Consider the following 15,167-nt stretch of genomic DNA (forward strand, 5'->3'; position numbering starts at 1 on the left):
ACACGATTCACACTGACAATGCTTTATACTGTTTCTCTGTGTTATTCCTCACGCAGTACCAGGGCTGAGAGGACAGTAAATATGTGATCTGGCATACAGTCTGCACAAAGTTAATCCCTTCAGAATTTCTAGAACAAATCTGAAGCAGTCAGGTGAGTTGTACAACTTCAGTGCCTTCCATCATCCAGTTGCGGCACTTCAATTCCCCACGGCTAGGGGCCTAAAGCCTCGCATGCTTTCTCTTGGAACCACAACTTAGGAAAATTAGTCTCCAGTTCTTTAAAATTCATCTGCTTTGCTATTAAACTGATACACTGTGATGTCTTATCCTGTTGTGTATAATCTCTCTTCTTGAGAGTAGCTCAGCTGATGCAGCAGGGAGGCTGCCCAGCAGTGGGTTGTCCATGCTGTCACTATGAAATACAAGATGTGTGTCCTCCCTGACCCACTGCTGCTGGTCCTAATGCTGGCTGTCATGTATGCGTGAACAATATGAGAGTTCACAGTTAAGCATGGCCTTGTAAATAACATAAGGCCACTGCTGATGGTGATAATTTTCTCCCAGTAGAAGCAAAACTGTGTACCATAGGTCTGGTATCTCGAGTGCTATGCCTCTGTGAGATATGAAAGTATCAGGGGTTGTTTTATAAGTTTTAGTGAACAGGTTTAAACATCAGCTAAATGGTGTCTTCTCACACAAGAAGCAGTAGTCCCCACAGAACGCAGCCTCACCTATTTAATCTGTCCCAAACTTTTTAGGAAAATGAACCCAGATCCAGCTGAAAGGCGGTCACACAGTTTACTCACAGTTACTTCCTCCCTTTCCACTAAATTGGATTCTCTCTTTATTTCTTTCCACTGTAAAAAACACATGGCATAATTCTAGTACTAATTTAAGGTCCTGTGAACACCTGAGGGCTATAATTAAATGTATGTTTTATTATCTCAGAAATATGCATGGGTTAGGGGACAATTTTTCATGTACATGTGTTTTTTCTTTCTACTGTTGCTATTTCCCAAGGGTTTTGTTGACATTATTTGCTGATCGTACTTTGAGGCGTGCTTTTAACACTATTACATGGCCAGCAGAAGTCCTAGGAGAAGTCCAGAGAAGATTTTCCTGTAGGTGATCTCACTGCTGCACAAACACCCAAATGGTATCACCTCAGGAGCACAGATGCCATAGTGTAAGACCTTTAACAATCTATATACTAACCTTTGACATCTACACCTATGCTGCCAACTCTTCATCAACCAGGTACAGTGGGGTTAAGAAACTTCAGAAAATTTAATAATCCAACCCCTATGTCTTTGATAACACTGAATATTGCTGCTTCCAACTCTAACCTTCATTATAGCAGGTCCAGTTCAGCTATCTAGGCAACATCTCCCCTCCTTTTTCCAGAGTAATGTATTAGCTCTCACAGCAGGGCAAATGAATGAAGCCAGCTTGGCTCTAGAACAAGGATACCCATCCTTGCATGGGTCTCCAGCAGAGGCAACAAGCCCCATGGCAGCTGGCATGAACACTTGAATGCTGTGGAAGGCACAGCTACATTCTAGCAAAGTTTATTTCCTTGGCCCCAGCACTGCATCAACATGGATACTAGCATTCTAGAGAGAAGCTGGCTCTAGATGCAATCTAGTCATGCGTATGTTTATCCCTGCTTTTGCACTAATGAACACTACAAAAACAGCAAAGAAAGAATAGAGGGGTCTTGGAACACAGGACTTGGAAAATTGACTAATCTAGGAAGGCAGAGTTGAGAGTTGGCAGTAAATGAAGAGCTTCAAGGTGCAATTTCGAGAGGGGCTCATTGGGTGGAAGTCCAAAATTCCAGGTGTGATTTCACATTAGAGAAAAACACCATTTGAAAGGAAAAGAAAGGAAGGGTCAGGAAGTAGATACATTGACCTCTTAGAAATACAATCAGGAGAGTGCGGGAGGAGTACACAGGGGCTCTTCTTCTCATATCAATCTTGTATCTTCTGTCTCTTGCCTGCCAGAAGATATGAAAAGGTTAAAGTGCTGCTATCAAGGAAGAAACATTTTATGCATTTGCTTTCCATCCTGTTCCCTGCTATGAAACATCCTTTTTAATTTTGTTGTCGCTAATTCCTTAATGTGTCATTACTATTTGACTTTTATTTTGTATTCTGTCATTTCTGTTTAATTCTCAGAAAAACAGTCTATGACTGGCAGTTGACTGTTACACGACTTTATGGCTGGAATGATAATTTGAGCAAAATCTGACTTTGGGGAAAATTCTTCCCAAAAGAAAGAAAGAAAAAAAAGGACAATATTCACTATAATTTGCCACTGGACTGATACAGGGCTCAACAAAATAAATGCACTGCATACTAAGTGTGGCACTAGTTGCTGGGCAATTAAAAAAAAATGTGATTTTATAGGTATTTTTTAAACACAAGTCTAACATTCTTCAAATTAGTCAGCTTTGCAAAAGTTTCTGTTCCACAAACTGAATGGCTGAACAGGAAAAAGTCTTGCAGATGGAAACACAGATACAGCTACAGAAGAGATATAAGAAATAATTCCTTTGATTCATGGTCTCTTCCAACTTGTCCTCTTGTAGCTCGAGAAATGCTTGGCTGAGTGAAGTTCTGCAGTTCTTTATTTTGGAGAAATACCTATTTTGTTTTAAGAAATCAGGGCTTTCCTGTTTTCTCCATAAATCAGGGAGGTGAAGAAATCCTATTACTTTTCTTCCATCTACAGCCAAATAACAGTGTCTCTACTTGTATGAGTGTTATGACTAAAGTCAACAGTATAATGCACTCAAAGACCTGTTCTTTTCTATAGCCAAGTACGTGTGCACTTGGTGTCACACAGCATCAAGCAGGAGATGCTGGGATCGCTGCTTTCAGCCAAAGCTGTAGAGGCCGGGGGAGACACTGGGGTAATAACATTAAACAGCTTCTGTGTGATTAAGTGTTAACCCCTGTGCTTGTTCCTTCTGCTGCTAGATATTAATGACACCTAGCCCTTGGAGCTCTGTTTTTCTGTTTCTGTCTGTTTTCACAAAAAGGAAATATAAAAAGCTGTGCACTTCAGCTGACCTTCACTTTGTGAGACACTGAATGCATCCTTGTGCTATTCACCCCATTCTGTTGTAATCTTAATGCAATTTGTTAGAGAAAATAGAGCCTTCTTTTCACTACCTACCTGCACCAGACACCTGGCATTGGATGGGGAATACTCTAACTACCTCTCGGAGCAGATATAACTATCCAGTCTTTCCCCCACTGAACTGTTCTGTGTCTCCATCAAAAGCAATCTCTTCATAAAACTAAATCCACTTTGTTCAGTCACTGAGGCAACTGCTCTCCAAAGCCAAACAGTTCTTGATAGTAGAGACTGACATCTTACTGCTGTTCTCTTTCAGAGTTTCTTTTCTCTGAAATACTATATGATTGTAATGGACATAAGGGTTTGTCAGGGGGCTGGATAAGTAGATCTACAGCAGCACTTACCACCTGCACTTAGCCAGACTTGACTTTCAAGACTACAGTAAGCAAGAAGGTCAGGATGAAGGATGGGAAGGAAAAGCTTCTGAAGAGGCAAAAGCAGTGCTGAAGATGTTCCTTGTGTCTCTTGGTATACTTACCTGACCTCCAAAACAAAACAGCTGGTAATAGAAAAAGGAGTAACCAAACAGTGAATGCATAAGCAGTATCTCATTGCAGCTTGTTTGATTTTACAGCATTTCTTCTACTCTAAAGTCAAGGATTCTGGGAATAGAAGGAGGCAAAATTCTAGAACAGAGTGTACGTAGCAAAAATAAATTGTGTCCTTTCATGATGCTATTATCAGATCTGCAAAACGGGACTCTAGAGAAGCTTCAGGCCAGATCCTCAGCTGCTGCAACCTGCACAAGTCCTCTACCCAGCAGAACCGTGCGGACTGAGGTGAGTTGCCCACCCAGCCTGCCCTTCTTGTACCTAGTCGGCATGGTGCTGTCCTGCATGGCAGCAGACAGCCAAACTACACAAGTGCGAAAGCGAATGTTCATAGTATTTCTTTTCTCACATGATATTGGATCAAGATTTAGTTTTAGATGGACTCAGACCAGAAATAGTAGTGACAAAAAGCCAACAACCTGTATCACCAGGCTGATAAATGTTTTTGCACTGTGTACACCAGTAATACATAAAGAAGCCAAATCCTTCAATTTAATACAGACCTGAGTAGCATGTTTTTTTTTTTCTGACTAAAGGCAACACAATTGTACAAAGACATTTGTGAAGATTTTTAGGACTGAGCTCTTTGGTAAAAGAAACTGTGTCATAAGAAAATATTATGGTATATAATCTTTTTGGTTCTGTACACCACTATCTTGCAAGCATTCAGAATTAATTGACTGGTATTGACCACACTTTAATACTGAATTGCAGAATTAGATTATTAAGAACTATGTTATCATCTCTTGTGATTCAAGCTGTTAGATAAAAATCATGGATACATGAGATTGAAAAAACATTGAGGTCCTACCTCCTCTGAGAAAGAATCAGCTCTGTGTAGCACATTCCTGAAAGCAGTTTGTCTTATTCTTCTAAAACTCTGATGATGGGAATTCTTTAAGAAACTTCCTAAATGCTGAGATATACTGAATAAATTATGATCTAACTTGTATCTCTTGCTGCAAATCAATTTACATCTTATTTTCTGTAGGCATGAAGACGACTTGATTTTGTCTCCAAGTCTTTTACATAGGTGAAGAGTGCTACCAAGTCATCACTCAGTTTCCTTTTTTTCTAGCTTAAATAAATTTCATCACCCCTTTTCCTCTTCTCTAGTCATTTCACTTTATTTCTTGTATTCCAAACTGGGCACACAACCCTAGTAATTAGTGCTGAGTAGTGCAGAGTAATTATCCTTATATTCACCAGAATCACATTTGCTCAGCTTATGGGGCAGTAAAGTCTTTGCTTTTTTCAGCAGTATTATACTGGTGACTCATCCTCAGCTCATGATTGACTGTAGGACCCAGAGCCTTGCCTCCAGTACTGCTGCCTAGCCAGCTATTCTCTGCTTTGCACCTCTGATTTGACTTTTCTTTCCCCAAAAGGAGTCCTTTGCATTCTTTACTGAATTTTATCTTATTGATTTCAGACCATTTCACCAGTGTAGCGAGATTATTTTAAATTCTAATCCTGCTCACCAAAGTGCTCACAAACCCTTCCATCTTGATGTCATTCACAAATTTTACTCTCTGTACAACTCATTACTCTCATTCAAGTCATTAATGAAAGCATTGAGTAAAACTGACCCCTGACAGACCATTGTGGGACCTCACTTATAACATTCTCCTAGTTTTACAGTGAATCATTGATAATTATTCCTGACAAGTGAATGGTATTTCAACCACTTGTGCACCTAGCAGACTGCAGAGTGATTTTAGCCTGGCCTCATTTTATTTTTAGTAATGACATCCCGTGGGACTATATCAAAAGCTTTTAAAAAGCCTTACTCATATATACTATATATACCTCACTATATACCAGCTAGGTCTGGTGAGGTACCTGGTTTATGAACTATATCCTCCTAGCAATTTTGTGTAGCCAATACCCAGCTGCCAGGCATTTACCTTACCTATATAGGCAGCAAATCACCTTGTCCTAAGAACACAGCAGTAGGGATTCAGCTGACCACCTTCACCCAGACATGGTCAGCATTCAGGGAGGGATTCACCTCTATGCAGGATTCACTGTAACACTTGCCCAGTAAATTCAGCATCTGCAGAAAGGGGCAGACTTCTGCAGGCACGAAGTGTTTTGTGGGTACAAAGTTTCTGTAACAGAAGATTTAATACTGAATTGCAGAATTAGATTATTAAGGATTATATTGCCTCTTGGGAATTAAGCTGTTAGATAAAAATCATAGGTACATGAGGTTGAAAGAAACTTTGAGGTCCTACCTCCTCTGGCACCTCCTGCAAGCCTCCCAGAGACATCATGTCACCAGCAGCAGTAGTGGTAGTGGTAGGTGCCCATGTTTTGTCCTAAAGAAGATGTCCTAGGCTGTTTGTCCTAAAGAAGATATTAGATCAGTTTAACAAGATTTGTTCTTCAAAAGTCTTCGTGGCCTGACTATACTCTACATGTTTAGGAGCCAACTGCGTTTGTTTTAAAATGTATCTTAGTTCTAGCCTAACTAGAACTAGCCATTGAAAGTCCCTATTTTCTCCTTTTTCTCCTTTTTAATGACAGGTGCTGTGTTTATCCACTGGGATTTTTCTCCTAGCAACTGTCAAAGATTACTATAAGTGCTTTCAAGACTGCTCCAGTGCATGCTAAGTTTCTGGTCACCATCACCTTGTTTGTGACTGAAACCCACTGAATATGTAAATCTTGCTGTCACCTGCTTTTCTTCTCCTCAGTAAACAGCAGACGTTCCTTCAGCCTTCCACTGTTTCTAATATCCTCTCATACTTGTCATTAGAATTTGTCCCCTGTGACCCCTTTTGTGCCTTTCTGCATCCTTCCTACCCAGGCACCCTTTGTCCCTGTACAGTTGCTTTTGTGTAATCCCAGTGTTGTTTACTTTAGAAGGTGAACCTGGTACCCTGGCAGTATGGTATTTCTATGGTGTCAGGACTCATTGCAGTCACAAGGATAGAAGGGAAGCTGTACAGTCACACAGTAGCTCCCTGTCACACAACGTAATGTACACAACTGACAAAGCAGTTTTGTCTTCTTCAGAGCCAACAGTAGATTACTTCACAGACATGTAATCCTCTTAAGACTGCATAGCTTCATATTCTCATCCTGCATGTTCCTGTGTTTGCAGTGCGGGCCACTGTTGTTTCAAGTGTCTGCCCCCATAAAGAACTCTCCTTGTAACTATTTTAGATGGTGGGTATGGGTACACCTAGTTACCACAAGGACAGATCCCATGTTTCCCTTGAAGATCATGAAACATTTACAAGGGACCCCATCCTCTCCTTTTGCAGGTAGAGGAACAGAAAGGAAAGGGCTGTGAAAAGGGCAGCACTCAGCTCAGGCCAGGTTAGGAACTGGGTTGCCAAATCCCCATCCCACATACTTGCCACAGCACCTCATCTCTGCAGATGAACCATTGACTTCCCTCAGTATTTGTAGATATCATGATGATGCATGTTTGACTTCACTTTTCATTTTTAAATGCTTCATACTCTTTAGCCATTTAGCACAGACAGCAGCAACGTCCTAATGAAATTGAAGTCTCTGTAAAGCCCTATATTGCTTCATATTATCGTTATAATATCCAGCTTCTTTAAAGTTAAAGCTTTTGTATTTGCAAGACATAGAGCACAAGAGCACAGTAATACACAATGCACAACATTAATGCTAATAACAGTCATAAACTTGTATATACTGGCTGACAATAATTGTGTAGCACAATGTGTTCACTCTCTCAAAAGAAGACTGTCAGTGCTAGAGTGTATTATTTATCAAAGATAAAAAATAAAAAGGAATCAAACCTTTTACTGTTGTAACTGGTGATCTTTAGTTTCATCCTCTCAGACAACCTGAAATCCAATTGCTTAAAAGAATATAGTTCAGGGAAAAAAATCGCTCTGCTTCCTGCCAACCACCTGCAGTATGCATTTGTCCATCTTTCGCTCTAAAACAGTTGTGTTACTCCCAGTTTCCCTCCAAGCCCATTATTTTCTCTGGGAGGCTGAACTCATATGGCAAGGGTTAGAGCAGCCCAGTGGAGCTCAGCTGAGCAGCAGTCACACAACAACAGCACTAAATTCAGGGAAGGCAGATGTTGCCTGGTTTCACCAGTTACAAGTAATGGCTATTAACACTTCCCACTGAAAAGGTTTGAAACTCCTAAAGTAGAATGAGCAATACTCCTAGAAGGTGCTTTAGAAGTGTTAGATGTCAGTCCCCCCAGTTTTCAAGCAAATAAATGTCTGTTGCAATATATTTCTAGTACAGCGTGACCTTTCTGAAAGGCTGAGAGGTCTTTTATTCAGAATAAATATTCAGAAAGAATATATTCTTTTATTATTATTTTTATTATTCTAATAAATATTCTTTTATTCAGAATACTGCTGCCCATCGTATTCTGAATAGAACTTATGCATCTGTCACAAAGCTACTAATTTACTAACAGACTTCATCACAATTCTAACTTCCAGGTGATTAAGAAGCCTAGAGTTACACATGTAATCTGGTGTTAAATAGTCAATGCCATTTCTTGTAAGGAGTGAATAAATAATACTATTAATGAAAAAAATTACAATAAGCCAGTGTACAAGCATTTTGTAGCTCTCTGCCAGCGCATTACCCAATAAAATCTTTTATTTCTATATAGAACAAACCCTATTTATTTTTGTGACATCTCAGTGTTAAGTGCTGGCAGATTTTTAGAGTGAAGTGTGGACTTTAATCTTTGTCCTGTAATGAGCCAAGGAAACTACTAACATACAATGTCAGTGTTTTTACTATTATTACCTGTATTATGGCATTTCTGACAAGTTAAAGATCATAGTAATGATGATGTATCCAGAAGTCCAGTTTGGACAATGTACTCAAATGGAACAAATTCAGTTTATTATTTGATTTCACAGGCACTTAATAGTACAAAACTATGCCTAGTTGGCACAGTGATAGATGAACTAGGGAAAGATTAGATTTGTTAACAGTGACATTGAGATTAGCACTGTCTAGTGTGATTCCTGCTCTCCTCACACTCTCTTAGATGTAGGAGGTGTGATCTTCTCTCATTCCTCAGCAACAGGGGGGATGTCACATTTGGAGCCCCAGAAGCTGACACCAAATGGTGAGAGAGATGCTTGGTCAAAATGTGTCGTTATCATGTCTGTCATCTTCACTATTAGAAAGCCATTTATGCTACCCAAGAGGAAATCGGCTACATATGGAAAACCTGAGAGGACTGCTATAGAGCACATAGTTTTTAATGTTATTAAATATAAAATGTAGGAAAGCTAGTAAGGGGGTGTGGTGGGTTGATCCTGGCAGGATGCCAGGTGCCTACCAAAGCTGCTCTATCACTCCCCCTCCTCAGCTGGACAGGGGAAAGAAAATATAATGAAAAGCTCATCCCACAGTTTGAGATAAAGACAGGGAGAGATCAGTCACCAATTACCATCATGGGCAAACCAGACTTGACTTGGGGAAATTAGTTTAATTTATTACCAATTAAATCAGAGTAGGAGTAATGGAAAATAAACCCAAATCTTCAAGATGCCTTCCCCTCACCCCTCCTTTCTTCCCAGACTCAGCTTCAAGTCCAAATTCTCTGCCCAGCAGTGAACGGGGACAAGGAATGGGGGCTGTGGACAGTTCCATCACATATTGTCTCTGCCACTCCTTACTCCTCAGAGGAGGGCTCCTCATGCTCTTCCACTGTCCAGCATGGGTCCCCCATGGGGGTTACCAGTCCTGCAACAAACCTGCTCCAGTGCGGGCTCCTCTCTCCATGGGGCCATGGGTCCTGCCAGGAGCACAGGCTTCCCATGGGGTCACAGCCTCCTTTGGGTATCCCCCTGCTCCAGTGTGGGGTCCTCTCCTGCCTGTAGGTGAAGATCTGCTCCACTGTGGACCTCCATGTGCTGCAGGGGCACAGCCTGCCTTGTCACGGTCTGCACCATGTGCTGCAAGGGAATATCTGCTCTGGTGCCTGGAGCACCTCCTACCCCTCCTTCTGCATTGACCTTGGTACCTGCATGGCTGCTGGTCTCACGTATTCTCAATCCTCTCTTCTAGCTGCAATTGCTTCTGCACAGTAACATTTTCTCCTTTTTAAATATATTATCCCAGAGGTGCTACCACTGTCACTGGCTCAGCTATTGGACACTGGGGAAGCTTCTAGCAGCTTCTCACAGAAGCCAGCCCTGCTGTCCCTTCCCCTAACCAAAAACTTACCATGCAAACACAATACAAGGGTTTCTAAAAACCTTCATGAATAGCTGCCTGGAAGGAAGAACTGGTCAACATGTGACAGGACAGGGTGCTTAGAAGGTGCAATGGAAAGAAGGGTCAGGAGTGCAGGAATTACTTTGAACTTCAAACAAAACCACTGCTGGTGACACCCGAGGCACTTCCCTTGCGCTGGAAGGGAACACAACAAGTCACAGTGTAAGTGCAAATTAGATTCATTTTTTAATGGATGAGACATCTTAAAAACTCAAGGTAAAAGGTGACAGGGCAGCTAAGGAAGAACCTGTTGTTAAGTTTGTCCTGGAATTACAATTTAAGTTTAAATGACTCAAGGTCATTCTCAGTTTCCAGCTATGTAATTTTGCTTGACCTTACACCTGGCTGGAATGAACCTCTAATTTGATTAATGTTTGCACTTGACTAGTGTTGATGACAAGCCCAGGTGAAGCCAACCACCTTCGGAGTATTTTCTATCTTGTGAGATAATCCAAATGTATCCACATAAAGGGGCACAAAGAAGCAGCTTCTAGAGGAATGGCTGCCCAAGATATGTAAAAAGGACCTGCAAATGGAGTGCGTTGCTTTGCAGGTGGAAGAATTAATGAGGGGACAAGAGTTCTCATGTATTTGATTGCAGAAAGAAGCCTGCTCTGGTAGAGACAGGCCAATGCCTCTCCTGCAAGGAACAGATGTCCAAAATGTATTTCACAGTTGCAGGCAACACTTAAGATTGTCCTTTAACAACTCTGCAATTTGTACCATCAGTATCTCCATGAGACTGGCCACAAGTGGGATTTTCACACAGCAGAGGCTTCCAGTTTGGTTTTCATTTAAATTCTTAGCCATTTCAAATAAACCAAACAAAACCTTTTTATTTCCTGCAAACTGGACATTTGAGAAAAACTTCACTTAAAATACACTAATATATGGTGCACCTTCAACAAAATAACCTTTTTGGTGTGTCACCAGTTCCATCAGATCTGTGTCCGAAGACTGCTAACAATACCTAGAGCAACAAACAGTGCTGATGTCCTGTTCCTGCAGTGCTCTGCCAGGAACCAAAGCACTGTTCTATGGGAATTCTGCCTTCTATGCGACAACAGTTTGTTGACATGGCCTGCTAACTCTAGTCTCGCTCCCCCTTGAAAACATTACTTCTCCTGCCATGCAAATACTGCCACAGCCAGGTCTGACAACCATTCAGGCTTCAGCCACTTATCCTTGGAAGGGCATGTTCTAGGGCATGAAGGATTACAGTTTATTGTGGTGAAGCTGCCTATAAGTGCAACTAATTTAGTGCCCTGTTAAAACAGTGATGAATTTAGCCCATAATTTCAAGAAATGAAGCAACACTTCCTGACAAAACCTCAAAAGCTACAATTTATGGTAGCCCTCCCAGTTAACAACTCAGTGAACTATGAACATCCTCAGCCCCATTAACATCTTAACTAGATCCCTACTGAACATTAAGGTCTCCTGGTATATTCTCTTGTGAGACAGAAACTGAGATTTTTAAGGACAGGTTCTCCTGTGATCTGTTCTCCTTCATGTGTCACTCCTTTTCAGTAGGGTTACTGTCACTGAAACCCAAGTCTTCCCTTACCTCTTCGTGACACTGACAGAATCCCTTATTGCAGTCTCAATCATTTCATCCTCTATGACACTGCCTTTCCCCTGTATTTTTCTACTATACTCTGGCAAAATAATCAACCTCCCAAGCTGACATCACGTGCAGACATGCAGACTTCCCTGCTGGCTTTCCATCACCCACTGCACCTCCTTTCACATTCCCATTTCAATGGGAAATGTCCTCCACGACCTCACACCTTACTTCAGCTGTTGTGTCACCTCTTACACCCTCCATCTCTCCCACATTCCCAGTGCATCTTACCAAGCCAGAAAGTACTATTGGGCTGCTCTCTGTGGTATCTACTATGCCTGAATCACATTCTCATCCTCTTCTCACCTCTTTCCCACTGCTTCAGCATCATGAGGAAACCAGTAAATGTAAAGCAGTGTAACAGGGCATCTGTGTGAGACTCCAGCATTGCCTATGCAATGCGTTTCTCCCATGCTCAACGCCTCAGACTGCTCTTTAAATGAGGATTATTAGATTTTTAAATATTTGCATGCAGGTAGCAGTGTAATGCCTCAGCTATCTAATATGGCACACTTGAACCTCCAACACCATTAAATCTCCTCCCTTTTCACTTTTCTACTTATTTTCTCCAGTCAGAGCTGGGTTCTCCTCAGGTTGTTTTCAGATCAGACCCAAAATAGGACCGATGCAGCAGCATCCCAAAAGCTGTCAGACCTCCTGACACCATGTGATGGGCTGGACTCAGACCCTTAAGCATTACACAAGCTCAAGGTTGAGTACCATAGCTAAAGTTGTACACACTGTTAACTGTTTTCACAAGTGGATGGGAGAAATCTGTGAAAGCTGGAGAGAAAGAAACCCTCCCAACTTCAAAATGTTGTTGTATTTCTAATGCAGATGGTCATGTCTTATTTTCAGGTAACACACGATGGATGAAAGGAAACATTAAGCTGTTTCTCTGAAAGGTGCCTAATTTTCCTCTCAGGTAGCTGTGCATCAAACCTACACGGTTAATCCCTATGGTTTATCTTACCAGATAGAAAAAAAATGGGTCACAGAACTTCAGCACTGGAGACATTCGATTCCTTCGCCAAACCGGAATATGTCGATTTTGAGAGCAGTGGGATGAGCAGCAGCGTTTGCTATCCATCGCTTCCTACACCCGATGAGCTCAGAGGGCTCCTCACACGCCAACCTGTGCTCCCCGGCAGCCAGCCAACCCTGCTACAGCTGGGCACGTACACAGCCCGCTACACCTGCAGACCCCTACAGCGAAGGAAAGGCTTTGGCCGTGCCTTAAACACTAGGTTCTTTCCCCAGTACATCATCACATCGCATGCGAAGGGGCTTAAGTTGCAGTCCCGCAGCTCCAGCGCCGGGCTTGCGGGACCTGTCTATGTGTGGGAGAAGGATAGCCCCCGGGTCCTAAGGGCTCCTCCAGCCTGAATGCAGCCGGCAAGGCCGAACCAATCACACACCCAGCCAGCCAGGGCGGCCCAGCTCCGAGCGGGCAGGTGTCTCGCTCTACGGGGATTCAGACGGGCCGGTTCCCCCAACCTCCCCTGGCCCGCCCCGCCCCTCCCCGGTAGAACAGGATGACATCATCCCTCCCCACTGGCTCGCCGCGCCGCTCCTCCGGCCCGCCACCACCCCGGGAGGAAGGGGGGGTTGTCCAAGCACCCCCCTCTCGAACCCGCGTCCCAGCGGACAGCCCGGGGCACCGGGGACGCCGGCTGCTACTCCCCGTCCCGCCGCCCAGCCTCGCCCCTAACCCCACACCCCACTACGTCATCCCTCCCTCTCCCCCGCGCGCGCGGCGCTGCTGGCGGGGAAGCGTCCCCCGAGGGGAGCGCCGGGGCCGGGCAGCGGCTTCGCGGCGGCTTCACCCGCCGAAGCGCGCCTGCGCAGAAGCGGCGCGCCGGCGCGGTGTGGCGGCTGCGCGTGCGCAACTCGGGGGGGGCGGACGCGGCGGGCGGGCGGCGGGGCAGCTCCTGCGCTGACACCTGCAGCATGTGCCAGGAGCTGCAGCGGCAGCGGCCGCCTCTGCCTCTGCGCGGCGCGGCCGCCCCGCTCCGGCGCCGTGCGCGGCGGCGGCGGTGGTGGCGGCGGAGGAGCAACTCCCGCTCCCGGCGTCCCTCCTCCTCCTGCCTGGCACCGTGTGCCGGCGGGTGCACGGTGACCTTACGGAGCGTGCATTACCTCACAGGTAAATATCAGCTGATCCGCCCCAGCGGCAGCGGCGGGAGCCAGGCGGCCGGAGCCCACAGAGCGTTCCTGAGGTAGCGATCTCGGGTGTGTGGTGCCGGGCAGGGGACGCCGCCTGTTGCCGTTTACCTGTGGGGGGCAGCTGGCGGGGGGGCGCACGGGGTTACCCCCTCGGCACAACGGGGGCGCCTGTGTTGTGGGGCGGCCTCAGCGGGGGGGACGATGACGGGTGGGGACCCCTGGGCCGGGCCCCCCCCTCCCCGTTGTCGTCCTGCTCTCCGTGTCTGCCCCCGGTGGGGTCGTAATAAGGTCTCGTTTATCCTCAGGGCGGGATCCAGCCCTGGCAGGTGCGTGAGTGTCTGTCTTACAGTGACCCACCCAGACTCACCATGCAGCAGGTCTATGGGTCTGTTGGCATGGAGAGGGAACCTGGTGGGTAGTGGCGGTCCCCTGCTATGGCTGGCTGAGGGAAAAGGGGTGAAAGGATGCCCATAATGCAGAAGTGTTGCCTTTACCGGTGCGTTCACTGGCTTATTGGCAAAGTTTGGTAGTTGGTGGTGAAAATCGCAGTTGTCACAGCCAAACTAGCTTCTACTACCCATGCTGAGGAGTAGCTACCACTGCTACCAGTAGCTACCAGTAGCATGTCGTGATGGGACACGAGCAAATGGTTTAGAATTGAAAAAGGGTAAGCAACCTGGGAGGTGTCTGTGCACGTGGCAGGGGGGTTGGAACTAGATGATTTTAAGGTCCTTTCCAACCCAAACCATTCTGTGATTCTCTAAGAAGTTCTTTACTAAGAGGTGGTGAGGCACTGGCACAGGTTGCCCAGAGAAGCTGTGACTGCCCTATCCCTGGCAGTGTTCAAGGCCAGGTTGAATAGGGCTTGAAGCAACCTGGTCTAGTGGAAGGTGTCCCTGCTCATGGCAGGGGGGTTGGAACTGGGGGAGCTTTAAGGTCTCTTCCAACCTGAGCCATTCCATGATTCTGTGGAAATGAGGCATTTCTGACAGCTGTGGTAGTCAGCTGAGCCTGGTACTTATTCACTGGATCCCATTGTCAGCATTGGTGATCTTTTAGATAGTACCTTAAACATTGCTGGAAGTCAGTGTCATCTGTTAATCTTTGATGGTTCCTGGTGTCTCAGATGTTAAAATGAGAGGTTCACCAATTAAGAAGCAGTATCACAAAGTTGGTGCTTGTGGGCTTTCAGTACATTTTGTTATGTTCAAAGTTTTGTAACTTATTCTTCACTTCTGAATGCCATACCTCTACTCCTCCTCTTCTTGGTGGGGTATAGTAGTAGTTTAATAATAGTGGGGGGATAATGGCATAGATTCTATGATTTAAACCTAGTATAGTTATGGAGCTGTTTCTGTAACTTTTACCTGAGCACTAGGTTGTCTCTGCACCTATGATCACGCACATGATTGGGCACATATTCACT

The 15,167-nt window shown here is 44.6% G+C and overlaps 1 protein-coding gene and 1 long non-coding RNA gene across 21 annotated transcripts in view; one reads left to right on the top strand and one right to left on the bottom strand.

Moving 5' to 3' along the window:
* Window positions 1-13,849, bottom strand: part of LOC130592955 (uncharacterized) — a 63,376-nt gene extending 49,527 nt beyond the window's left edge. For both annotated transcript variants that reach the window (XR_008970717.1, XR_008970716.1), the window contains exon 1: window positions 13,715-13,849. This is a non-coding gene — a long non-coding RNA (uncharacterized LOC130592955). The remainder of the gene's footprint in view (window positions 1-13,714) is intronic.
* Window positions 13,480-15,167, top strand: part of DTNA (dystrobrevin alpha) — a 229,614-nt gene continuing 227,926 nt past the window's right edge. For 13 of the 19 annotated variants that reach the window (XM_057397718.1, XM_057397719.1, XM_057397715.1 and 10 more), the window contains exon 1: window positions 13,480-13,794. In XM_057397718.1, the coding sequence (XP_057253701.1) occupies window positions 13,526-13,794 (269 nt within the window). In that variant the 5' untranslated portion in view covers window positions 13,480-13,525. The remainder of the gene's footprint in view (window positions 13,795-15,167) is intronic. The other 6 variants (XM_057397723.1, XM_057397735.1, XM_057397732.1 and 3 more) reach the window with 5 other exon arrangements.

The sequence above is a fragment of the Pezoporus wallicus genome, unplaced genomic scaffold (genome assembly GCF_028554395.1).
Source record: "Pezoporus wallicus isolate ANWC-B61680 ecotype Strahan unplaced genomic scaffold, APGP_CSIRO_Pwel_v1 contig_227, whole genome shotgun sequence".
Taxonomy (NCBI): domain Eukaryota; kingdom Metazoa; phylum Chordata; class Aves; order Psittaciformes; family Psittacidae; genus Pezoporus; species Pezoporus wallicus.